Source organism: Quercus robur, chromosome 5 (genome assembly GCF_932294415.1).
Source record: "Quercus robur chromosome 5, dhQueRobu3.1, whole genome shotgun sequence".
Taxonomy (NCBI): domain Eukaryota; kingdom Viridiplantae; phylum Streptophyta; class Magnoliopsida; order Fagales; family Fagaceae; genus Quercus; species Quercus robur.
Window position 1 is genome coordinate 27,102,866 of NC_065538.1, and position 24,770 is coordinate 27,127,635.

The 24,770-nt window shown below is 34.0% G+C and overlaps 2 protein-coding genes and 1 long non-coding RNA gene across 4 annotated transcripts; 1 reads left to right on the forward strand and 2 right to left on the reverse strand.

Moving 5' to 3' along the window:
- Positions 1-5,376: 5,376 nt before the first annotated feature.
- Positions 5,377-8,400, reverse strand: LOC126725669 (RHOMBOID-like protein 5). 2 transcript variants are annotated; one of them, XM_050430487.1, is made up of 6 exons: positions 7,989-8,400; positions 6,989-7,152; positions 6,745-6,908; positions 6,022-6,278; positions 5,790-5,874; positions 5,377-5,506 (listed from the first exon to the last, which is right to left on the reverse strand). In XM_050430487.1, exons 1-5 carry the CDS (start codon positions 8,276-8,278, stop codon positions 5,814-5,816), a joined length of 936 nt encoding a protein of 311 aa, XP_050286444.1. In that variant the 5' UTR covers positions 8,279-8,400; the 3' UTR covers positions 5,377-5,506; positions 5,790-5,813. The 2 variants fall into 2 exon arrangements, with proteins under 2 accessions (XP_050286444.1, XP_050286445.1); XM_050430488.1 differs by lacking the exon at positions 5,377-5,506 and having other exon boundaries at positions 5,552-5,874.
- Positions 6,090-7,277, forward strand: LOC126725670 (uncharacterized). Its single transcript, XR_007655537.1, has 2 exons — positions 6,090-6,217; positions 6,858-7,277. It is a non-coding gene; the product is annotated as an uncharacterized LOC126725670 (long non-coding RNA).
- Positions 8,401-16,134: 7,734 nt separating the features above from the next.
- On the reverse strand, positions 16,135-22,846 carry LOC126728040 (polygalacturonase-like). Its single transcript, XM_050433923.1, has 4 exons — positions 22,681-22,846; positions 19,230-19,311; positions 17,022-17,130; positions 16,135-16,362 (listed from the first exon to the last, which is right to left on the reverse strand). Exons 1-4 carry the CDS (start codon positions 22,844-22,846, stop codon positions 16,135-16,137), a joined length of 585 nt encoding a protein of 194 aa, XP_050289880.1.
- Between the last annotated feature and the right edge of the window lie 1,924 nt (positions 22,847-24,770).

The following is a 24,770-nucleotide window of genomic DNA, read 5'->3' on the forward strand; positions in this document are numbered from 1 at the left end:
TTTTTCACGTGGGTTTTCGATTTGGTTTGGGATGGTTTTCCGATGGGTTGGAATTGATTTTGAGTTGGGTTTCCCGGTGGGTTTGGACTATTTTTGAGTTAGGTTTGTCAGTGAGTTTTGATTGATTTTGAGTTGGGTTTTCTAGTAGGTTTGGCTTGATTTTGAGTTGGCTTTTCTAGTTGCTTGTGTTGATTTTGGTTTAATTTTCCGTTGATTTTGGGTCAACTTTGTGGTGGATTATCAACTGTTCAAATGATTTGTGTTGGTGTTGGTTGGGTGGTGGGAGGTGAGGTGATGGTTGGTGGTTGGGAGGTTATCCTCGGTTTCTTTCTTCTTCTTCTTATGTTTTGCTGGGTTGTTGTGAATGTTGGGATGAAGTTGTCTGATAGAGGAGAGATAAAAAAAATAAAAAAATATTATTATACACCGCTATAGTAACCGTGCATATTTGCACAGTTAATGTAGCAAATGTACAAATATGCACATTTTTACATCTATTGATGTGGGCAGTTTTGGAGAAAAATTGTGTAAATTTTGTCACTTTTTTTGCATTTTAGAAGATTTAGAAGCACTGGTATGGATGCTCTTAGAGGAGAAGAATAATGGAAAGAAGTCTCTAGAATCAGCGAGTGTTGTTGAAGAAATATCAGATGACAATGAAGTTGATACAGATTTACTTTCAGTTTCATCGGGTAACAATGCTATATTGGAATATGGGGTTTTAGATTCAGCATACTCATATCATATGACTCCAAAGAAAGATTAGTTTGACACGTATAAGCCTTACAATGGTGGTATGGTCCAAATGGGTAATGATGCTACATGCCCGTTTATTGGGATTGATACTATAAAGATCAAGATGTTTGATGGAATTGTGAGAGTTCTTAGTAATGTTAAACATGTTCCAAATCTTAAAAAGAATTTAATTTCCTTAAGAGTATTGGAAGATTTGGGCTATTCATACTCATCAAAGGGTGGAATCATGAAGATTACCAAAGGTGCTTTGATGGTGATGAAGGGATAGAAAGTAAGCACGCTTTACAGATTAATTGAGAACACAGTTGTAGAAAGAGTTGCAGTCACCACTCTAATGGACTCTAGCATTGACGACACAAAATTATGGCATATGCGACTTGGCCATATTGGTGAATGTGGTATGTTAGAGCTGCATAAGAGAAATTTATTGAAGGGAGTGAAGACATGCAAGCTAGACTTCTGCAAGTATGTATTGGAAGCAGCATAGAGTCAGTTTTAAGACAAGCTCTCATACAAGTAAGGGTGTTCTTACCAACATTCATTCAGATGTTTGGGGCCTAGTGTTAGTTTCTTCTCATAGCGGTGCTCAGTACTTTGTCAGTTTCATTGATGATTACTCTAGAAAGGTATGAATTTATTTTATGAAGCATAAGTCTAATGTGTTTGTCATATTTAAAAAGTGGAAAGAACAGGTTGAGAATCAAATTGGCAGGAAAATAAAATACCTTAGAACAGATAATGGACTATAGTATAGAGAAAAAGAATTCATAAGATTTTGTGAATAAGAAGGTATTACTCGTCACTTCATAGTTAAAGGAACTCCACAATAGAATGGGGTTGCAGAGAGAATAAGCAGAACTTTAGGCTGTGTTTGGTTGCTGTAAAACGTTTTCCGGAAAATACATATTTTCCGGAAATGCTAATTTCCGGAAAAGGAAAATATTTCTGTGTGTTTGGTTGCATTTCAAAAAATTTTCCGGAAAATATTTTCTGGTGTTTGGAAAAGAAGAAGAAAAACACAAATCTAGAAAAACACAAGCCACAACCCAGGAAAAAATCATCAACGATCGCGATCCGAGATCGCGATCTTGCTGGCGCGATCTCGCAAAGGCGAGATCGCGATCAACGTTGTGATCTCGCGAAGCGTCATTCGCGAGATCGCGTCGTTGATCGCGATCTCGATCCGGCGCGATCTCGCGAAGGCGAGATCGTGATCAATGGCGCGATCTCGCGAACGATGCTTCGCGAGATCGCGCCGTCGATCGCGATCTCGATCCGGCGCGATCTCGCGAAGCGTAGATCGCGGTCGTTGGACTGGAGCTAGCGAGATCGGCGCGGACTGGAGCTTGGATTGGTCTTCTCCTCTCGCGCATGCGCGCTCTCTCTCTCTCTCTCTCTCTTTTTCCGAAAATCCTTTGAAGTGAAAATGGAAGTGGTAATTGATTTCCGTGGTCAAAAGCCTTTTTTTTCGATCAACGGATTTCAATTTCTGGAAAATAGAATTTTCTGGACCAACCAAACAGCCTCATTTCCGAAAAAGCATTTCCGGAAATGATTTTCACCCAAAACAAACACATCCTTAGCAGAAAGAGCCAAATGCATGAGATTAAATGTAGGGTTGCCTAAAGTGTTTTGGGCAGAGACAGTTAATACAACAAGCTTCATTATTAATAGATCTCCATCATCAACCATTGATTTCAAGATTCCAGATTTCGAGTCTAAAAATCTTTGGTTGTCCAACTTATATGCATGTGTAGAGTGGAGAGCGTTCTAAATTGGATTCGAAGTCCAGAAAATGCATATTTCTTGGTTTTGAAAAATGTGTTAAAGGCTACAGGCATTGGGATCCAATCCCAAAGAAAACGTTGACCAACAGAGATGTCGTATTTGATGAAGCCCATATGTTGAAACAAAATGAGGCAGAGACATGTGATGATAGTTTACGGGAGAAATTAACTGTTGAGGTGGAGTTTGACAAGAATAGTTCACCTAGTGATAAGGGTGATGATAATGATATTGATCCACAACAGCAATAAGAAGAGCCATATTCAATTGTGTTGAAATGGCTTGAATTGTAATGTCGGTGGATTGACATTACAAGCAAGCATTAAATGCTATCTTGCATGAATTGACAAAAGGTAAGGAACAAATTCTAGCAATGAATTACAATCTTGGCAATGAATGCTTGCATGCCTATATTAGAAAGTGTGGCTTGATCAACAGAGCCAAAGATTTGCAATTCAGCAAATAAGCATGCATGAAGAAATTCTACACTCCTTGCATTAAATGTTGCATGGATTCTTGGCCACTATTGTTGACTTCCTTAACAATAGAAGTCTTGCATATGTTGAAACTATTTGTATTTCGGCTGAACTTTAGCTATAAATAGAGGTAGAGTAAGAGAGAGTTCCTACGTGAGATAGAGAGATAGCAAAGAGCTTTTTCTATGTGTGCGCACCAGAGATAGGAAGTTAGAGTATCCTGCAACTTTTGTCTAAATACAATAGGATGTTCTCTATTTATTTGTGAGAGAACCAAGGGTGTATTTGGAGTTTGGGTTTGTGTGAGAGTGCCTTCAAGCTATTGTTGTAATCTCCAAAGTTATAGTGAAACTTTATTTTGTCGCCTCTTTTGGATGTAGGCATATTGCCGAACCATGTAAATTCCTTGTGTCATATTCTCTCCTCTCTATCTCTCTTCTTTAACCTTGTGTAAATAGATTATTTCACCGACTTTTCACAATAAATTGCTAAAGGTAGAGAGAAGCGGATTCATAAACCACCACAGAGATATGACTTTAAAGACATGGTTAGTTTTGCTCTCATAACTAGCAGTGGAGATCCATCATCTTACAAGGATGTAGAAGAGATGGGGTCACTACAGAAGAATAAGAGTTGGGAATCAGTGAAATTGCCCAAGAGAAAGAGGGCTATTGGTTGCAAGTGTGTATATCGCAAGAAAGAAGCATTATCATAAAATGAAGGTGAAAAATTCAAGGCACAGTTAGTGGCTAAGGATTACTCACAGAGAGAGGAAGAGAATACCTCAGATATGTTGACGAAGTCATTTCCAACAGACAAGTTCAAGAGTTACTTGGACTTGATTGGTGTTTGTAGTATGTGTGCCCTTAAGGGCTAAGGTGGAGGCGGTGGAGGAATTTGCTAGTGTAGTTTGATCATTTCAAGCCAAGGTGGAGATTTGTTGAAGTGGCCCGTGTGTGTGGCTTGAATTGCCACAAGCCCATAAAGCCCAACCAAGCCCAATTCGGTCATAGTAATTGACCGAATACTAGTTGTATTTGGAGTCCTGGAACCAACTTGTTAAAGTAATATATATATATATATATATGTGTGTGTGTGTGTGTGTGTGTGTGTACGCGCGCGCGAGCACGCTTTTATGATATGCAGCAGTAAGAGTAATAACAAAAAGTCCTACTACTATATAACTATATAAGAATAAAATAAGAAGAGAAGAACAACCGCATCAGAGAAAAAGTTGTGGGTTCTTCAGTCTTGTGTCTTTCTTGCGTGAGAGAGAGAGAGCTAGAGTGTAATTGAGATTTGGGTTTCTTAAGAGTGTTCATGTATTATTGTATGTCCCTATTTTTATAGTAAAATTTCTCTGTCGTCGCCGTGGAGGTAGGCAATTTGCCGAACCAAGTAAATTCTTGTGCTCTTTGTGTGTGTTTATTATTTAATTCCGCTTATTTACTGTTATTTATTTGAATCCTGGGGTGCTAGTTTGCACAACACAAGTAAATTTCAATGCAGATCTGTTTGGGGCAATATCAATATCATTATCATACAGGTAAATCTTCCTTTTCGTAATACCATGACTGTAATTTGTCACAAAGTTGTTCTTATGAAGCTTCAATCTGAACCAAAATTTTCATGCCAACTAGCATGGTCGTTGATCTCCATTGGGCATTATCACCTTTCTCCCTCCTGTCCTTCATTGGTGACTCATGATATAAGTGCACAAAAGCATCAAAATCAGCTAATTTCTTGACTTATATATTGCTGCATATTTGTTCTTCTGTTTTATTATGTTCCTAACTTCAAATGACCTTTCACAAAAATTTAATAAAGTGTAGGATATTCAGCCCAAAATTCTTATATAAATATTAATTTATTATCGAGATCCATTTGGTTTGTGTCTACTGTCTACCTCATGGGCCTGCATGAATAAGTAGTACTTGTATTTAGTTGTTCAGAAAACTAAACTATGCCGGGTGCATTCAAAATTTTGCTTCCTATCAAATACTTTCCTCAGCCAATGACAGGCCATGCCAACTTCTTTTATCTGTATGTAATTATAATTTTTTTGGAATTTTGATAAACTATGTCCTCTCCAATTCCAAGAAATTTATTAGGTAGTCTGGGAGTATACTCTCTCCCTCTCACATGGAAGTAGGCCCCATGGTGAGTGAGACCCACCCCATGTATTTAAATGTGCTAGAGTGTACAACATAGGCTGCTGGAATTGAAGAAAATATTAATGAATATATGATACTTGATAGTGTTGAATACTATTTCATATATATGGTCCTTCAAATTGCTTTCATGCATGTATTTCTCTATCCAATTCCATTAAATTCTCTCAAAAGTAATCATTCATGTATTTCTCTATACTGATTTATAAGCCAGATGGATTTGAGTATAGCAAGCTACACCATATTGCAATCTGTGAGTCTCTGGGTGCCTGGTTTTGTCTCTATTTCCCTTCAGCTATGCTCTAACGGAGCAAGTACCTTCAAAGAAAATACAGATCTTTAACCAATTTCAATCGAGGAAGATACAACCACAAAAAAATACATACATTCACGGAAAAGTACCTGCATCAATCCATTTATACATGCATACACACATACCTTCATATTTACATGTGAACATCCATAATTAAAGATGTCCATGTATATACAAAAATATAAATTCTCACAGAAAAAAAAAAAAGGTAAATGCACAATCCAAACACAGGTATATATGTACATCCATAAAACTTGCAAAGCTTGAAGAATAGGAAGTTAGACTGACATAATCTTTCAGCCGATTGAAGCACTAGACGGGCAGACTAAACATCTTCTGACCAGTAAATAGCTCATAAGATCCATATGCATATCTGCCAACAAGTTATTTATTTATTTATTTATTTTTTTTGGGGTAGACAAAACAAATAAAAAGAAAATGTTAGCAACGGGTGGATCATTTTTCCATAGTAGACTTAAAACAAGAAATTTAGAATGAAGCGAAATTTCAAGTAAATTACCCAAGAATTAAGAGGACTAAGGCTGTAATCCCATACAGGTACTGATAACACTTGTGCTTGGGTTTCCTCTTTATTTCATATCCAGGAGGAATGTATCTGCGGCTTACATATCCAAATTGAGGACGAACCAAAAGAATAAAGCCAAGGAGAAATCCTGAAATGAATCCTCCAATATGAGCTGAATTGTCCACACCAGGTAGAAACCCTACTGCCAAATTTATGCCAATAATGATCACGAGGCTAAAAAGTGCTGCACACTGAATATTTAGGAGTCAATAACTATTTTCACAAACTAAGAATATATTACAGTAACTTTTACATTCATAAAAAGCAAAAAAACGAAATGAAAAATTATATTCTTTCACCCTAAACTATCACCCTAATTACACTTTATTCTTTGATCTATTGAAAAGCACAATTGACCCCACAATTTTAAAAATACATTATACTTAACCCTTTACTGTGTATTTAGCGGTAAACTCTAATGAAATTTAATATTGAAAGATCAATTTACCTTTCAGCTATCTATTTTGGAGAGGGGTAAATTGATCTTTCAATGTATATTCTATTAGACTTAACACCAAAACAAACGGCAGGGGGACATTGAAACAAAGTTATTATTTTGGAGGGTAAATCATGTGTTTTGATTGTTTAGGGGGTTAAGTGTAATTAAGATAATAGTTTAGGGTGAAAAATGTGTAAGTTGCCCAAAGAAAATGTAACCTTATTTGCATAGATTGTCCAGTTAGTGAGAAGCTCAGAGAGCATGGCTCCCAGTAACCCGAAAAGTGCACCAGATGCACCAACTGATACTGTTGATTTTGCATGAAGAGCAGATAACAAGCTTCCACCAAAACCAGCAAGCAGGTACAAGACTCCAATTCTCACTGCCAAATTCCAAGAAGTTGAAAAATCAGCTAAGGTAGACAGTCAAAAACTGATTAGACAATAGTCAGATTATACTAACCAAATCCAAATTCCTGCTCAAGCCGGATTCCAATGAATAGAAGACTCAACATGTTGGTAGCTAAATGCACAACTCCAGCATGAAGCCACATGCAAGACAAGAGCCTCCATCCTTCACCTCCCTCCACCACTGATTTCTTTTCAAGCCCTCCTAGTTTTATCAGCCTGTATATATAATCAAGTTTGTAGCAGTTTGGATGATATTCAACATTAGATTAGCAGATATATCCTATAAGCCCTAGCTTACATTATTCTAATTAAGAGGCTTGACCTGAATTATTAGCTTGCAATGGCTTTTTAATTTTAATTATTCTACTTTTGCTTAAGGGTCCATATTACATGCTTCACTAAGGATCAATATTAAGTAACAAAATATTCATCTTTCAAACCAAAGTTTTATATATAAAAGATTGGTTAAATTGGTTATTGGTGTTCCAACTATTATGTAATGTGTAAATTGGTCTCTCTGCTATTAATTATTTCAATTTAGACCTTAACTTTCAAATCTGGTAAAATTTACCCTTGGGTTTCATATTAGTTTAAATTTCAATTAAAAAATGGTTGAAAGATTTGAATTTTGAAATTTTTACACATTTTTACAATATTTTTTTTAACTTATGTTCCATTTATCACTTTAACTAAATTCATTAAAATTCAAGTAAAGTGTTAGTTCAAAGATGAAATTGATTTAATTTCGAAAGTTAAAGGATTATATTGACACGATTGATAGCCAAGGAATAATTGATGCAATCAATAGTCGATTGATCAAATTAAACCATATCCTATAGATGAAGGATCAAATTAATAATTTAACCTAAAAGATTTCTATTGCAAACTATGAACTGTTTAATTCTTTATTGATTTAATAAGAGCATGTCTATTATTAAATAGCACTAATAAACAAGAATCATAAAAGAAACCCATTTTAAATTCTCCAAAGACAAAACTTTTTAAGGATAACACAATGGAAAAAACAAAAGAAAATTATTCAAACTTCTTACGTGTTAGAAGAAGGGCCAAGGAGGGCATTTTCTTTGAAGGGTTGGAAAGAAAATCTCCCCAAATATTTATGGAAAAGACAGTCGTCCTTATTTCCGTGTGCTGGGCAATCATTGTAGTACATGGTGTACACAAACACGATAATATTAGCAGCAAAAATCAACGGCACAAGCCATGAGAACCATGACTGAGGGGCTGGAGGGTGAAAATGAGGTGAAGGCGGTGGTGGTGGCCGAGCCTTGAGAGGGCCCGTCTCAAGGTCACACGGCGGTGTAGGTCTGATATTCCCCATTGTGGCAATGGCAGAGGAAAAGGCAGGCTGCACCGACGTCGCGAATATGCGACCGTGACAGATTCTATTGTGAACACGAGAAGAAAGAGAGAGAGAGAGAGAGAGAAAAAAAAAGAAGGCTATTCCTGGCGAGGACAGGTCTTGCTGGGTTGGCAGTTTACTTAAGTTTGGTACTTTTCCCCCCGGTAATAGAAGTGGAAATTTTTGCATAAATAACCAAATTTTAACGATTTTCTTAAATTTGCATAAATTCACATGATCAAATATGTGTTATTTTTCTCTTCACAATATTTGAGTCCTATTTATTTGGAGAAATGATATGTCTACAATATTTTCACAACAAATTCTAAGTGGCAGATTGTTACTGATTATTATTATTGGGACAAAAAAGTAATCTTACTGTTAGTTTCAAATTTGAACCAATAACAACTAACCACCTGTGATTTGTTGTAAAAATGTTATAGACGTAGCATCTCTCATTTATTTGAGTCAGAAAGCTGAAGCATATAGACATATTATGACTTAGGAGATAGATAATGTCTCTACCACATATATGAGATAATTATTGACTAGAATAGACCACCCAGTCAAGACCTATATATATAAATATATATATATATATATATGTGTGTGTGTGTGTGTTTTTGAGAGATGTAGTTCTAAATAGTTGCAATTATAACGCTCTAAAATTTTATTTAAATTTATATACGTACATAGAAATATAATCTTTTAAACAATATTATTATTTTTCTAATGAAAAACGTAAAATCACTTATATATATTCCAGCAAAAGTAGTGATGGGGAAGGCAAGCGTGGTTGTTAGGGAAACTGAAGTCTCCACAACTCCTAATGGCTATTCTGACCATTAACATGCACCTCATGCATGCCATTCAGTACATGTGCGGTGCGAAAGAGCACTAAACCGGTGTCAAAAAAACAAATTTCACTAACGCTTAACTTACCTAGACAACATATATAGTGCCATTGTAGGGAATTAACCCGAAATTCCCAACCTGTGAGAAACAAAAATAGAGAAAACACACGCCGAAGAAAAACAATCACACGGACAAGACAATATTTACATGATTTGGCAATTTGCCTACATCCACAGAGTTGCAGGGATTTCATTATTATCAGGAAAAAATACAAAGTGTGGCTACAGTTTTTCACACTCTCTCAAGATGACAACAACAACTACAAAAAAAAAAAAAAAAAAAAAAAAACCCTAATCACCAAAAAACAGTTTCTATATCCTGTGCACAGGATTCACAATGGGCTACAAAACGGGCCAATGAGCGCTCCAGCTTAGGCCTGTCAGCCCAAGCCTCTGCTCCATAGACTAAGCCTCAGAAAATCTCCCATTAAAAATCACGCAACATTATTTCGGGTCGAGTCGAGTCGTCAACTGGATCAAACACAAACTAGATTCCACAAAGCCCAACAAATCTCCCACTTGGAGACTAGTTCAATCACCAACGTCAGCCGCTATCCTCCAAAAAAAAACCCCTCATCCCTGCAACTCATCCTTCTGTTCTTAAGCTAGAAAACTAACTGAAGCTGCGCACAACTTCAACATATCTGCCAGGTTCTTAAATCCACAAATCTTTTCAAGTATTACTAACTTATCTTCAACAAGGTAACGGATAAAGTGGTATTTTGTCTATATATGCTTCGACATTGAATGAAAAGCCGAATTTTTAACAAGAAAAATTGCACTCTGACTATCGCTATGTAGAATGCCCATCTCTTGCTTCTTACCCAATTCATCTAAGAAGCCATGTAGCCAAATCATCTCCTTTCTAGCCTTAGTTGCTGCAACATACTCAGCTTTTGTAGTAGACAAAATAACAATTTTTTGTAAATTTGAAGCCCATGATATAGTTGTACCACCCAGAGTAAATACAAACCCAGAAGTACTCTTTCTACTATTAATATCACTAGCAAAATTAGCATTTACATAACCTTGCAGTTTCAAACTTGCACTTGTGAAGTAAAGACATATATCTGATGAACTCCTCAGATATCTCAGAATCCACTTGACTACCTCCCAATGCTGTTTTCCTGGCCTACTCATGAATTTGGTCACAATTTCCACTACATGTGCAATGTCTGGCCTTGTACACACCATAACATACATCAAGCTGCTAATAGCTGAGGCATAGGGCACCTTGCTCATATGGTCCTTTCTTCTTCTGTCTTTGGTGACTGTTCTTTGCTTAATTTGAAATGACTATCCAAGGGTGTGCTCACTGGTTTAGCTTCATTTATGTTGAATCTATTGAGAACTTTCTTCACATACTCTAACTGTGAAAGCTTCAATGTACTATTAGCCTTGTCCCTAATGATTATCATACCAAGGATTTGCTTTGCAACTCCCATATCCTTCATTGTAAACTGTTTTGACAATTTCTTCTTCAGATTATTAATCTCCTTAATGCTAGACCCTGCAATAAGCATATCATCCACATACAACAGTAATATGATGAAAGAATTGTCAAAAGACTTAACATAGCAACAGTGATTAACTTCACATCTCTTGAACCCAATTCTATGCATAAAACTGTTAAATTTCTTATACCACTGTCTAGGAACTTGTTTTAGGCCATACAAGCTCTTTCTCAGTTTGTAGACTAGATTCTCTTGTCCCTGAACAATGAACCCTTTTGACTGAATCATATAAATTTCTTCCTCCAAGTCACCATGAAAGAATGTCGTCTTCACATCTAACTACTCAAGATGTAAGATTTCTGTAGCCACCATTCCCAGTACCAGTCTAATTGTTGACATTTTCACAATGGAGAAAATATCTCTATGTAGTTAATACCCTTCTTCTTCTGGAACCCTTTAACAACTAATCTGGCCTTATAATGTTTGCTACTATCATGATCATTCTTTATTCTGTTTACCCACTTGTTGTGCAAAGTCTTCTTTCCTATTGGCAATTCAGTCAGTTCCCATGTCTGATTCCCCAACAAGGAATCAATCTCATCCTTCATAGCTAACTCCCACTTGCTTGAATTCTCATCTTGCAAGGCTTCATCATAACACTCTAACTTACCACCATCAATCAAAAGGAAATAATTTAGAGTGGGTGAATAATGCTGTAGAGGTCTAATGTTCCTGGAAGATCTGGGGACTTCAACTACAGGTGTACTCTGATCTATCTATGAATTTACATTCTTCTTATCTTCTTTGCCCATTTTCTGGACAGTACTTTCAATCAATTCATCTAAGTTAACAAACTCAAATTTATTTTGATCTATCTCTGTAACATTTGGCACTACAGTTGACCTGTCCTTATACACAACATGTTCATTAAATATCACATTTCTACTTTTGATGATTTTCCTGTTTTGTTCATCCCAAAACCTATAGTCAAATTTCTCATCACCATAGCCAATGAAAAAACATATTTTAGACTTTGCATCAAATTTACTACGAGCATCAGAATCAATATGAACATAAGAAACACAACCAAAAACTTTTAAATGGGAAAATTTTACCTCTTTACCACTCCAAATCTCCTTAGGAAGTCTAAACTCCATGGGAACTGATGGCCCTCGGTTTATTAGGTAAGCTGCAGTGCTAACAGCATAAGCGCAAAAAGTTTTTGGTAGTCCAACATGCAACCTCATACTCTTAGCATGCTCATTGAGAGTTCTATTCATGTGCTTAGCCACACTATTCTATTATGGTGTCTTAGGAATGATCTTCTCCATCCTAATTCCCTGTGCAGCACAATACTCACTGAACCCTCTATCTATGTACTCTCTTCCATTATCTGACCTCAAACATTTTACTTTCAAACTTGTTTCTATCTCAACCATAGCCTTCCACTTCTTAAAAGTTTCAAATACATCAGATTTATTTTTCAAAAAATAAACTCATATCTTTCTGCTTAAGTCATCAATAAAAGTGATGTAGTTCCTTGAACCTCCAAGGGATGCAACCGGAGAAGGCTCCCACAAATCAGTGTGTACTAACTCCAATATTTTAGCCTTCGGTGTCCTGCCAGTTTTCAAGAAGCTCACATTTTTCTGTTTTCCTAAGATGCAGTTTTCACACATGTTAAAATCAAAGGACTTCAATTTTGGTAGTTTTCCTTTTAACAGCAGCATCTTCATCCCTTTCTTACTCATGTGGCTAAATCTGCGGTGTCATAGGCTTGTATCAGTACTTGCTTCAGTAACTGCAATTGTGTCTCTTGGACTTGAGGTCATATATAGGGTACCAGTCTTCTTTTCACAAGCCAATACTCTGGCCCCCTTTATAACTTTCCAAGTACCACCAACAAATAGTATTGCATGCCCTTCATCATCAAGTTGTCTAACAGAAATCAGATTCCTCCTCAGGTCAGGAATATGTCAAACCTTCTCCAGTAACCAAACAGATCTATTGAGCAACAATATTCGGACGTCTCCTATACCTACAACATCCAAGGCTGAACTATCAGCCAAATACACCTTACCAAAATCACCTGCAACATAATTCTGTATGATTTCTCAGTGTAGAGTGGTATGAAACGAAGCTCCTGAGTCCAAAACCCAATCATCAAGTGGACTATCTACTGCAATAAGCAATGCATCATGTACCTCTTCTGTTATAGCATTAGCAGAATCATCTTCATTCTTCTTCTTAGGACTCTTGCATTGCCTCCTAAAGTGACCCATTTTCCCACAGTTCCAACATTGTACTTGTTGGCTTGATCTAGATTTACTTCTATTCCGAGTAGAATTTCTAGATTTTGATTGGTCCTGATTTGAATTTCTATCATTACCTCTGCCTCTTGTCTCAAGGTTTAGGGCAGAACCAAATTCTAAAGTTTCGCCTGCATCTCTTCTACGAATCTCCTCAGCCAAAATTAAATCTTGTATGTCATTGTACTTCATCTTTTCTTTTCCTGTAGAATTGCTTACTACCATCCTCAATGCCTTCTAATTGTTTGGCAAAGAAGCCAAGACAATCAGAGCACGAATCTCATCATCAAAATCAATTTTTACCGACGACAATTGATTTGTGATAGTGTTAAATTCGTTCAAATGCTGCGCTACTGATGCATCCTTTGCCATCTTCAAATTTAACTGTTTCTTCATCAGATGCACATTGTTGTTTGCTGACGGCGCTTTTCATACATACCAGACAAAACTTTCATCAGATCTGCTGTGGTCTTCTCCTTTACAACATTGTGTGCAACAGACCTAGACAGAGTTAACCTGATAACTCCCAATACCTGTCTATCAAGAAGAGCCCATTCCTTAACCTTTATAGTCTCAGATTTTGTCCCAAAAAGAGGCAGATACAATTTTCTCCCATAGAGATAATCTTCAATCTACATCCTCCAATACGCGAAGTCTATGCCATCAAACTTTTCTATTCCAAACACCTTTCCTGCTTCCTCTGCCATTGCTTCCACTCAAACCTAACCCTAGGCTTTGATACCGGTTGTAAGGAATTAACCCGAAATTCCCAACCTGTAAGAAACAAAAATAGAGAAAATACATGTCAAAGAAAAACAATCACACGCATAAGACAATATTTATGTGGTTTGGCAATTTGCCTACATCCACGAAGTTGTAGGGATTTCACTATTATCAAGAAAAAATACAAAGTGTGGCTACAGTTTTTCACACTCTCTCAAGACGACAACAACAACTACAAAAAAAAACCCTAATCACCAAAAAACGGTTTCTATATCCTGCGCATAGGATTCACAATGGGTTACAAAATGGGCCAAAAATTTTTCTTGGGCCCATTGCTCCCAAACCCCCAAAGAGCTTCGGCTTAGGCTTGTCAGCCCAAGCCTTCACTCCATGAACTAAGCCTCAGAAAATCTCATTAAAAACCATGCAACATTATTTCGGGTCAGGTCAGGTCGTCAACCGGATCAAACACAAACTAGACTCCCCCAACAACCATGTCATGTGGAACAGAATGAGATCGATAAGGAGGGACTTGGCAAGGGTACAGTGCTTTGTGTACATTGGAATGGATCAATTAAGATCATGACTTACATCAGAATGATAGGTTTCAGTGTACAAGAGTACTGAACTCAGTCTTTGCTAGACAAGGAATACTACTACTTGATAGTGTGCCAAAGTTTGCTTTTGTAACCATATCCTAACCAATAGAATTTTAGCATTTAAATTTTTTTTTTTCTATACTCCTCTCCCATTTGTGATTATAAAAGGGGGAGTAAGTAAGGTGTTCATTCGTAAGCAATCCTTTCACACTACAAAATAAAAAAGCAATACCACACAAGTGTATATAGCCAAATTGTAAAATGTCCCACGCCTAATGGAACGTCATCGGGAACATAGTGAGAATCCCAGTATGACACATTTTGTAACTATTGAATTTATCAAGCAAAAAAAAAAAAAAAAAAAAAAAGTCTAACATCAAAATCATACTTATAGGCATATGGGAATTTTTTTTTTCAAATGGTCTCTCTTAAAGGCCTAAAATAATCTAATTATTTTTAAAAAAATTTAAAAACTAATTATTTGGAAATTAGTTGTAAAGCAACATGAAAATTTGTAGGGGCAATGAAAGCTGTTTTAATAAATAATTTCCTCTTTCTCAAAAAAAAAAAAAAAAAAATTTCCTAATGTCTCACAAAGAGCCTTAACAACAAGGATGTCAATACTGTACCGGAGGCCGTACCGGTTTGGCCACCGGTACGATATATTTCGGATACCGGTCAATACCGGTGTACCGTTTCGGGTTTACCGCTATTTTTTTTATATTTATAAATATAAATATATATATATATATGTGTATGTATGTGTCTGTGTATATATATATATATATATATATTATAATAAATATAAAAGTTTACCATAAAACATTTCCTCAATTCAGAACTAATTATTCATGATTTTAGACTTTAGTATCAATTAAAAGGGAAAAAAATAAAAAAATAAAATAGAAAGCTTAAAAGTTACCATTGCATACTAAGAAAACAAATAATACTAATAAGTTAATACAAATAAGTTACCATTCTGTCCTAACAAAAAAAAAAAAAAAACTTTTTTCTGTACCGGCCGGTATTGTCTGAAATTGGCCGGTATGGCCGGTATTTTTTCCGGTACGAAACAGGGGGGTCGAGTGTACCGGATTGCTGGCCGGTACGGTATATTCCAGCCGGTACAGCCGGTACGGTACGTAATTGATAACCTTGCTTAACAGACGGCTCACTAGAAACAAAAAACGTAAGCCTTATCGGAGAGCTTTTTTTATTTTTTATTTTGTAAGCTAGCAGAGAACTGTGCAATTGTTCTGCCATTTCATTTGTGGCGCAATTTTTCTTCTTCTTAGATTATTCCAAACAATTTGGTTTAAATCGAAATCTTAAGGTCAAAATATTATACTTAGAAAACTTGACACAATAGAGTAAATTATAATTTATCCAAAAAGAAAATAAATAAATATGTAGCATCCAAGTCATCGACGTATTTTAATGCAATCAAATTGTGATCAAATAGTGAGTTCCAGTTAACTCAACTGATAAAGTCTCTGATAGTTAAATAAGAAATCTGAAATTTAATCCCCGCCTACATCAAAAATTGATTGGTGTCTTGGTCTGATGATAAAGAACTATCATCAAGAGCAAACGCCATAGGTTAAAACTATCTCCAAAAAAAAAAAAAATTGTGATCAAATAAATCCATTTCAACACTTCCCCCCATCTAGGATTCTTCATTTGATCGACCTTATCAATCCATTGAATTGTTCATGAGTGATCTATATATATAATTTGAGTACACAGCTTTTATAAGCTCAAGAAAGAAGACAGATTTAAAAAAAAAAAAAAATGCAACAGTGAGCATTCTCAAATTTTTTTTTTTTTTTTAAATTTTTATCTTAGACAAGACTTGGGATTTACAGTTCCTATTGCCTCTCCAGAAGCATTGTTGCAGCTAGAACTGACTTTCTCTCCACGGGTTGAAGATGTCAAATCGATATTGTTCAACTTGATGTCGGTGCAAGCAACATTTTCACTACAATTAAAATTGAGTGCTACGTCGGACGTGGATGTCCCATGCATTTCAGAGTAGAGCACATTGCTTATCTTAACTCCAACTTTCTATCAACACACAACAAAACGCCAATTTTTTTTAAAGTTAATATATATATTTCTTAGCTCAAATATTTGTCCCGAATTAAGCAAACAATTTGTGTGTGATAAACACGACCATTTCTCTAAACTTAGTACTAATAGAGTAATAGGTAAGGTAGAATATTCAAAATGATAAGTAAAGAGAGCATGATTGACTTACCGTTGGTGGGCATGCATTTGGGGCGCCACAATAGTGTTGGTCAATAATTATTGGATTTCCAGCATCTATGAATGTTACATCTGTGACTCAATGTTCTGAACCTGTCCTCTCCCAGTCTACAAAAGATCGAATTTAGATTAACAGTTTGATTTAGAAGTACCAGGAAATGTCAACTAATTAAGTTATAAGGCTTTTAGCTATTTTCTAACTTCTACAAGTAAGAAACTTTAATAAATACAACATATATAGCAGTACAACTAGAAAGTCTAGAATACAAAGGTTGCCAAGGGGGCCTGGCCACCTTAGTATTAGAGTTTAGAGCAGTATTGATTGGCTTCGTGTTAAAAAAATCCTAGCTAGAAGATCCATATTCCATTTATAGGATGCAAGCTGAGCTCAAGATTAACCATCTAAATTGTAAAATAAGTATTCCAAATGAACATGAGTTTGACTCTGCATTTCATACCTGGTATGTCTTGATTCGTGCTCCGTTTTGCGTCCCATTGAAGAGAATATGCCTCGCACGAATGTTTGATACGTTTGACACAGTTCCATCAAGTCCTAAACTTCCAATGCTATCACCAATGAAGAATCAACAAAAAATATTAAAATTATGAAGTTCTTGCAAATTGATTTTAAAAGGATAAAATAAAATGTGAAACATGCAAACGAAGATGTCATTTTCCAATGAACCTATTTTAGCTTAGCTTACTTATTGTATATGCAAATTCAAGGTAGACAAAATTAGTACCGTAATTTTTTTTTTTTTATTAAATGAGATTATACTATTTGTTAATTTGACAAAAGTAGAATATTTCAACTCAAACAAATTCTATGAGAGAAAAAAGAAAATGAAATATTTCAGCAAAAGGTAATTTGTTTGGTATTTAATGAAACGTCCAATTCGTTATAAATTGTTTGACATGTAGAAAACAAATCGTCAGCAAAAATTCTAAAACTATATAAAATATAACAACTTTGGTCACAACTGTTTACGGGGCAAACTATGAGTGGTAAAGAAAAAATAGTGGATTCATATGAAAGTAATATGTAGTCAATCACAATTTGTCACATAAGATAGTTGTGATAAAAGTTATGAAATTTTACATGGTACTAGAATTTCTCAATCGTCAATCCTATTTTTTGTGTTCTACAATCAAAACTTACTATGTACTTATTTAATTTTTCTTATAAAATAATTAAAGTTTAAAATGGAAAAAAAAAAAAAATTCAAACATATAACATACCATGATTGAATATTCTTTATCCAACAAACCTAAAAATTTACTTCACGGTAGTGTGCCACATCATTTTGCAGTAAAATTTCTCCTTAGATACAATTAGATTTGTGTGTGTAACTACGTTAAAGAAGTGGGCACTGTGAGTTCAAGTGTATGTTTGGGTTAGCTGTTTGAAAATGTGTGTTTAAAAAAATAAGGATTTTAAAACATGCTTTTTGAATCTAGAAAATTTTAAAATCACAGTTTAGCATTCGATAAATCTTGTGTGTTTCTCTCAATCAAGCATTTGGATAATATTAGTATAAAATTATTATTTTGGATGCAGATTTCTAAAAAGGCTTAATGTAAATTATAACTTGCATGTTCTCCATCTGGCAACTACAAATAAAGATTGATATATATATATATATATATATATATAATAGTGAAAATAAAATCATGGGCATTGGTTTGTTTACTTAGCATTCAGTAAGAGTGACCACCTATTTGAACCATATACAAAAACGAAAATAGAAAAGAAATAAACCAAAAATGAAAAGATTAAAAAAGAAAGACAAAAGGAAAAGACAGAAAGGGTTAAAAGAAAGAATATATATATATATATATATGGAAGATAGTAACCTTTTTTTTTTTTTTTTTTTTTTTCTTTTTTTAGAAGCAGGAAGATAATAACCTAAAAATTAAATGTTGGTTAAGGTCCATTCTATTATACAAACTTCAATTCTTTTGGTGGATTTGTTTCTATTAGGAATATTGATGGTACACCCTCGAAGAGTTTTTCTTGTCAAAGTTTTATCTTTGTAACCATATCGCTTGTGCTATTTTCTTTCCACATATGTTTTAGCAATATATATTTATTTTTGATACAAGATAAAAATTTTATTCTAGCCTAATATAAGTGTATATGTATGTAAAACTCCCTCCTAGAGACTTCAACTCTGACCCTTCCCCCCCCTCCCCCCCACCCCAACACTCCACAAACACTCATACTTGTAGAGTGACTATCACGCCAATGACGCACAATAATTTAGCAGTATTGGTTTGTGAGTTGAACTAACCAAAACTGAACTTAAAAGCACAATTGGTTAATTAATTGAATTTGGCATAAAAGTGGTTAATTGTTTTGTAACTAGGGTCTAAATTTCCCAACAAATCCTAATAAAATCAATCAAAATGGAACAAAATATGTTAAATTTCGCATTTTAGAAGATTATAGATCTACCCCAACCCCCCCCCCCCCCCCCCCGGGAGATTGAGAAATAGTTTGCTGTTTGTCATTTTTTTTTTTTTTTTTTTTTTTTTTAGATAAAGACAAAGTGAGTTTATTTAGATTCTTAAATTACCTTTTACATATTTAAACAAAGTAAATAAAATCAAACAAAATATTTGTTTCAGGAAATCAAATATATAAATACAGTGCGCTCTTCCCTTACCTTATCCCGTGACCCGGCCCACAATTCACATAAGTGATATTTATATCTGTAATTCCATCTCCAATAGAGACACAATCATCACCTGCTTGCCAATAATAACAACATCAAGTTATTGTTTTTATATCCAAAATATCAACTAACAATAGTCGGAAATTGACATTTTCAGTAACACTGCTTGATTCTCCCATTAATTGGAGAAAAATATAGGTTCAATCCTGTCCTTATTTAGCTCCATTTGTTTTAGAAGAAAATGTTTTCTAGAGAAAATTTTCCTCATTTTTACTCTTTTAGGTGCTTAGGGGAATTTTGTCAAACCAATATCATTTTCCACAGAAGAAAACAAACCCACTTTGCTGGATTGAAATTGTTTTACACTCCTATGCTTCAATCTCTCTCTAACAATGGCCTCTTATTGTAAGAATTAAATAATAAATAAAACAAAAATTAAATAAAAATAAAATCGTTGGCCATCTTTTTCGTACCCTACAAAGCCATACATACGTTAGTTATAAATTTCACCCATGAGGTCAAATTCTAACTCCACCACTCATTATAGTTCACATAAATTCAGAATAAATGTGACCTGAACTGGTAGAGAATTTTTTTATATATAGGGTGTTTGGATGTCCATAGGTATTAAATTGTTCCATTGGGTTATAAAAGTAGGGACAAACAAAAATCCAGAACTTTGCAATATGCTTTAGTTATACTAGCATGTAACTCATACAAATACATGGATATATTTAAAATTAAACAAAAATTTTATTATAAAAATATAAATAATTAGTCAATTTTTTTTAAAAAAAATAGCATGTAACACATGCATACATATAAATACATTTAAAATCAAACACAATTTTTATCATAAATATAAATAATTAATCAAATTATTTTTTTTTAAAGTAAACGTAATTAGTCACATATTAAAATTCTTACATAAATTTAATACTACTTATGATTTTTTTTTTCTAATTTTTAATAAGATAGAACGTGTGATGATTTTTATTAAGTATAAGTGATTGGTTTTTTTATTTTATAGTTCATTAATATTAGATTCTTAATATTTTTTACTCATTAACTCACTTGACACAAAGATTAAAAAACTTTCTTTTTTTTTGAGAAAGAAGATTAAAAAACTTAATTTGGCACATTGACATGGCACAGACTTAAGTAGATAATTATGGTATAATTTTCACATAAATTTAGACACATAGGACAAAATTGGATTCTAATTTCAAATTTTAATTGAACTTTGTTTAGACTTTACCTATTAATATATATATACACACATATAGAGATTAAATTTGATTTCTTCAAATTTTCAATTCACTATGGGCAAAATACTTCTCCAAATTTTGGGTATCAATCTTGACAAAACTATTACATGCTTGTTTGGAATGATAATTGAAACATCCATTACACTTTTAAAAAACATTAACTTCCCTTTAATAAATAAACGTCCACAATTGGATGAGTCTCTTGACAAATCTGCTATTACATTAAATTCTCTTCTTTATACCTTCTTAATTTCTAAAAAATAAACATAATCATATATAATTTGTATAATTTTCAAGTAGTTCCTTTTTGGGTGATTGTTCTTGTATTCGCATATTTATATATATGGTTTCATTTGTAAAATGTTCATACAAATTTTATGTAATTTTGTTGAAATATTTTAGTAAACCAACCATTATTACATGTGCATTAATTAAGTACTTTTTTATATATGCAATTGGTAAATAGAAGATGATTGAGCTCCAAACCAACCACTACCATATTTTAAAGCATAAGAGTCAAATTAATGCAGTATCTCAAATATGTATAATAAAATGCAGAAGATTGAGAAAGGCAAAAGGGAAGACATTTACCAACGCCAATAAATGAGTTGTTGATGAATATATGATTTGATTGCTGAATATGAATTCCATCTGTATTTGGGCTCACACCTGAAGATATTATGCTTAGGTCTTGTAATTCAACACCATTGCATCCCAATAGAGGAATATGGGTTTGGGGGCTATTTACTATTTTAATTTGGTTCATGTGGATATCATTGCTTTTATGAAATCTGAGTGTCTGCAAATAGTCAAAATAGAACACCATATAATTTGTTATCAAATTGGAACAATACTATTTGCAATGAGTAATAATGTTAAATATATACTACAAATTCTTACCTTGATTTAAACTGATGTGTGGTACTTACCAACTATTTATACGATTAAATTTATAACCATATATTGCTAAAATTTATAACATCTATAACAATTATCTTACTAAAAAAATCAAAACATCTAAAAATAATTTTTTATGTTATTACTCAATAATAATAACAACAATAACAACAACAACATAATAATAATAATAAATTTTTTTTTTATGTTGACTAAATTCTATGACATTTGTAATGAAAATGTTTCGATTTAATTGTATTTCACTTTTTTGTAATCATTTGGTGTTAGTTTGAAGAAAGTTGTTCATTATGCATGACTGGGAATTTCAATTGAGCAAAATGGTGATCGATCAAGCCAAATCAAGCAATTTAAAAAGTTGTTGGACAAACAAGTTTAGCCTAACATTCGTGCAAAACTTGTTTAAGCACAAACTTGTTAAGGAAAGCCAACAATTTCGCTTTAACACTTTATTTAAAAAGGTGATACGTATACAATATTTTCACAACAAATCATTGATAGTTAGTTGTTATTGGTTCTAATTAGAATTTATCACTGAAATTACTTTTTTGCCCTACCAATAACAATTCATAACAACCTAATTCATAAGATTTGTTGTAGACAAAGCATTTCTCTTTTATTTATGGCCAATCATCCCATGTAACCTATACCATATAAGAATAAAATTAAAACCCTAATATTCCGTAAAGAAAGACAACACAAGAATTCCTTGCCAAAACCAGTCTTTCAACCTCTCTAATTTCCATACACTTGAGAGGATTTTACCTCCCAAATACAAAGATATTGTATATTGGAGTGTTGTTGTGAAACCACATAGAAAAAAGAAAATTCTTCTAGAAATTTTGAAGTAAGCAAAGGATTGGGCTTGGCTTCCAAGTGTTTTTCCAAATTGGGTTTTTACTTTGTGAACATTCTGTGTTTTGCGATTATTTTCCTTTATCATATTGCACTTGAAATTGGTTTATTAACTATCCAGATACGTTAATAGCTAAATTAATAAAATTAGTAGTTCGACTTAGGTGTCTAAACAACTTTCAATGGTAATAATAATCAAAGCAGCTTTAACCATACCGTAGGTGCACCCTTGCCACAATCCTGTTGAAAAATTAATTTCGTTACAATTTATTTTGTGTGAAAATCATTTTAGAAAAAAGAAATGAAATTAGCAAAATCATATACAAGAAATAAGCGAATGAATATGCATGAAGAGGATATTACCAAAAGTTTAGGATGATATCTGCATGAGATATCCCACCAACCCTTTCCACGACCATTTATTAGGCCAACACCAGTTATGTGGAGCCCAGTCACAGACTCAAATTCTATAAATTTCACAACATCGTTGAACTCCTTCCATTCCTTAGGACCATCAGGTGCTAATAAGCCTCCCAATAACTGCATAAGAATCCCATTTGAGTCATCCATTTGTTTTCTAACTAAGATTTTATCTCAAGTGTTTTTTTTTTTTTTTAAAGATTCTCTCCAATATATTTCTAATCTATCAATGCTTATGTAGGGACACATTTCAAAATAAACACAATTACATACATATACCTAAGTTAATTTAATACTCACACAATTGGTTTTTGAATTTTTGTTAACCTTTCGAAAAACCTTATAATGATATCATTTTGTTGGATATGCAAACCGTTTATTTTTATTATTATTCTATTTTAGTAAAAAAGAAAAAGCAATGTATTTGACCTATTTATATGCTTTGTTTTTAATTCTCATCATAATTTTTGTTATGATGTAATAAATTTATTTGATATTTATATTTTTCAAATGAAAAATGAGTATTTATGAAAATTGTAAGGACTCAATTTGTAACGACCCCAATTTGATGTATTGGGTTCGAACGTTAAAGGCCCAAACAATAAATTTGTAGAGAGTGGGCTAAAAGGCTAGGCCTTGGTTATCGGACATTAGTTAGTCATGGCATTCATGATGATCGCACAGAGGTGAACTATGCCTGCCCAAGAAGACTTTCTCCTCGGCACGGCCTGGGTGGCTCTGGTTCTTGGCCCTGGTCCCAGCCACTTTTCTGGACTGCTTCCTTCTCCTTTTATACTAGCCTTTCCCCTCCCTCCAATGTCCACGTGTAGGTTCAGCTTTCTAGGGCTGATACTTGTCCTATTAGTTCATACCCAAAGTGGTTGGAGGTTGTTGTAAAAGCTGAAAAGCATGGCTCTGTCAAGCGTAGAGTACTTAATTACAATAATGGCAGCCTTTCCCTTGTCCTTTGTCGCCACACTGTTCAGGGGTCCTTTCCCCATCAATGCGGAGGTGTTTAGCTTTTCCTTGAACCGCTCCTATACTGTACTCGCCCTTTCTTCTAGGAGCGCTTTGGGGACTGCCTTTGATGGTGTGCTGTTCCTTCCTTCTAGATTTTGGGATGCCGAGGACGATTGTCCTCGGCTATATCTCTAGGCCATTTGGACTTCCGTTGCATGTCCTCGACAACGCCTCTCCTCGGCGCGGGCCTTGGGCCCTAATGTAAAGTGGGCCGAGATCACAAATTCTCTGGCCCCACAAAAATGTATTTAGAAAGAGCCAATTTTTAGGATATTGTATTTTTTATAGAAATTTACACTTTAATTAATAATAAATTTTGGTAAGAAAATTTGGATTAAGTACAAATGAAGAGAAAGTAATTTTAAAAGAGCTTTAGGTAAAATGAGTTAGAAAGTAGTTTTAAATGGAGTGATGCTTGGCATAAAATTAGAAAATATATGGAATTAAAATCAAATATAGATCATTATTATGCCTCTACTTTAATATATTATATAGACATATAATTCTAAATCAAAGGCAATGAACTTCACATCCCAAAAAAAAAAAAGGCAATGAACTTATGGTAGACAGTAATCAACCCCAAGGTCTTTTGAGTTAGATCATACATTTAGAGCAAGCAAAAAATATTGACCTAAACCAGCTCACAACATTTTGTTACCATAGAATAAATCTTAGAATGTCAAATTATACTTCTTCCAACTTACTCTAACATAAACGTGAGACTTGCAAGGACCGCTAAAGGTTGTGGGTCTCAAGAAAAATTGCTTTCTTGGAATAAGCATAGTTGGTTCTCCTGTCTCTGCATTGCATGTATCATTCCACGCCTTCAAAAATGCCTACATGCACCTAAGTAGAAATGTTTAAAATTGAAAGAAAAATAAAGAATTTTTATAAATATCACTCTTAAGTTTTAATGTAATTATCAATTTGGTTCTTGAATTTTAAACGATTAACTTATTGGTTCTTGGATTTATAAGGTTTGCAACAAATTAACTAAATTTTCTATTAATATTTTTTTTAGCTAAAACCTAATGAATTTAATTATGTGATGTGT